This window comes from Danio aesculapii, chromosome 13 (genome assembly GCF_903798145.1).
Source record: "Danio aesculapii chromosome 13, fDanAes4.1, whole genome shotgun sequence".
NCBI lineage: Eukaryota > Metazoa > Chordata > Actinopteri > Cypriniformes > Danionidae > Danio > Danio aesculapii.
In genome coordinates, this window is record NC_079447.1 from 78,891 (window position 1) to 81,390 (window position 2,500).

Sequence of the window (2,500 nt, forward strand, 5' to 3'; positions counted from 1 at the left end):
ACACACACACACACACACACACACACACACACACACACACACACACACACACACACACACACACACACTCATCCCTCAGCTGCTATCGTGAGATGGCCGGTGTGTTTCAGCTGATTTGCATGCAGTGCTGAGTGATTTGCATATGCAGATGAGCTCAGTGTTCAGGTCTGCACATGCGGTGGGCGGAGCGACAGCACAGCAGTTCAACACTACACTGTTTACTGGATTAAGCTGATCTGAGAACAGAGCCGGCTGCCAGAAACAAACAAACAAACAAACAAACACACACACACACACACACACACACACACACAGATGTTGTCCACAGGGTGGTGCTATATGAACATTCTCCGCTCCTCATGATCACAGTAAAGTGCTCCAGGTCTTGTGTGTGTGTGTGTGTGTGTGTGTGTGTGTGTGTGTGTGTGTACAAGTTTGTGAAGATTTCTCAGCTGCTCATGCACAATAAATGCACTACACACACACACACACACACACACAGTGGCCTCTTCACTGTTGTTTATTTGTGGAGTGTGTGTCAGCACATGTCAGTTCAGTGTTATGTGCATGTCAGTAATCTCTCTGGCTAACGCGCTCGTGTTTATGTGCTGTATTACAGCAGTGTGTGTGTGTGTGTGTGTGTGTGTGTGTGTGTGTGTGTGTGTGTGTGTGAAGTATTCTCTGCCGTTATAGCCGCTGTTCTGTCCATTTCTCCTGCCCGTCAGACTGTGCTCCTGGTGTAAATGTGGAGTAGTGTGGTGTGGAGCTGTAGTATCGCCCTGACCCACATAATCCCTGACCCAACCCCAGACCCAGAGGAACTAGCATGATCTGATGGGCAGGATGAATATCAGGACAGCAGCGGAGTAACCGGCGGTTACCGTGTTGGAGTTTGACCAATCAGAGCTCACGCACCGGTGTTGAAGACGTGCACGTCGATCTGCCGCAGGGTCTCGTAGTCCTCCCCGGAGCAGTATCCCCCGAATGAGTACACCTTGTGTCCCACTGACACTGCAGCGTGATTGACCCGCCGCGGGCCGCCCTCCAGGTGAACCGACCAGCGTAACATCCCACGCTCCGCCCGCAGCGCCCGGCTGACGATCACTGCCACATCACTGCACACACGCATACACAGAGACACACACACACGCACACACACACTAATATAAACACATGCTTGACTATATTATATAAATCATTAGTTTATATTTGTATTTCAGCAGTGGTGGAGAGAGTACTGATAGATCATACTCCAGTAAACGCACCATCACTGCCTAATAATGTACTGCAGTAGAGTAACAGAGTCTGCTGTAAACATTACTCAGAGGATGAGGACAAGTAGAGCTTTAAAAGTGCTCTAGAGTAGTGAGTATCACGCTGTATAAAGCTGATGTGTGTACATTGTGGATGTGTGTAAACGAAACATTCTGTAGTGCCTTTACTGATTGTCCAGCAGGCCCACGATGCCATCAGACGCTGATATTAGGTTAGATTTAGGTCGTGATGTCAGGTGACCAAAATTCAAGACTAGCCAGCGTCTAAGCACAACGTTATTTTGAGGTCCAATAATGACGCTGATATTTGGTTGATTTTAGGTTGTGTTAGAAACTGACCAAAATTCTACGTCGAGCCAACATCTTAAACCAGGAGTCACCAGCCTTTCTGAAACTCAGCTCCTTCTTAGGTACTGATTAATGTGAAGGTTTGATACACACTTCCTAAATAACTACTCTGCTCTATTTACTTTTATGATATGTTATTGATAATTATTAGTGATTTTCATCTATGTGAAGACGCTGATCATGTTGATAATCTCACAATAGTTCTTAACATGGATTTAATGTAGGAAACAGAGAAATGTGCAACACTTCACTTCTATAAATCTCTGCAAGTGTTCACATCCTCAAATGATCCCTTCTACAATATTTTCACTGGCCACTAATAATTATGAACACCTCATGCATTACCTTGCTCCGTGTTTGTACAGATTATCAATTCATTCATTCATTTTCTTTTTGGCTTAGTCCCTTTATTAATCCGGGGGTCGCCACAGCGGAATGAACTGCCAACTTATCCAGCACATGTTTTACGCAGCGGATGCCCTTCCAGCTGCAACCCATCTCTGGGAAACATCCATACACACTCATTCACACTCATACACTATGGACAATTTAGCCTTTCTAATTCACCTGTACTGCATGTGTTTGGACTGTGGGGGAAACCGGAGCACCTGGAGGAAACCCACACCAACACGGAGAGAACATGCAAACTCCACACAGAAACACCTACTGAGACTCAAACCAGCGACCTTCCTGCTGTGAGGCGACAGCACTACCTACTGCACCAGTCAGTCACCCGAATTATCAATTGTGTAACATAAATCAACTTTCAGATTTTACTGAAATCATCCCCAAACATACAGCATGCAGCATTTTTAACATGGCCGACACTCTACTAAGCTCTGTAGCTGCCCCGAGTTGGGCATCGGAGAGAGTGGAGA

General features: G+C 46.1%; 1 protein-coding gene across 1 annotated transcript in view; it reads right to left on the reverse strand.

Annotated features, from left to right (window-relative positions):
* Positions 1-907: 907 nt before the first annotated feature.
* klhdc3 (kelch domain containing 3) overlaps positions 908-2,500 on the reverse strand; it is a 1,964-nt gene continuing 371 nt past the window's right edge. Inside the window, exon 2 of the mRNA XM_056470664.1 lies at positions 908-1,115. Coding sequence (XP_056326639.1) covers positions 908-1,115 — 208 coding nt within the window. The remainder of the gene's footprint in view (positions 1,116-2,500) is intronic.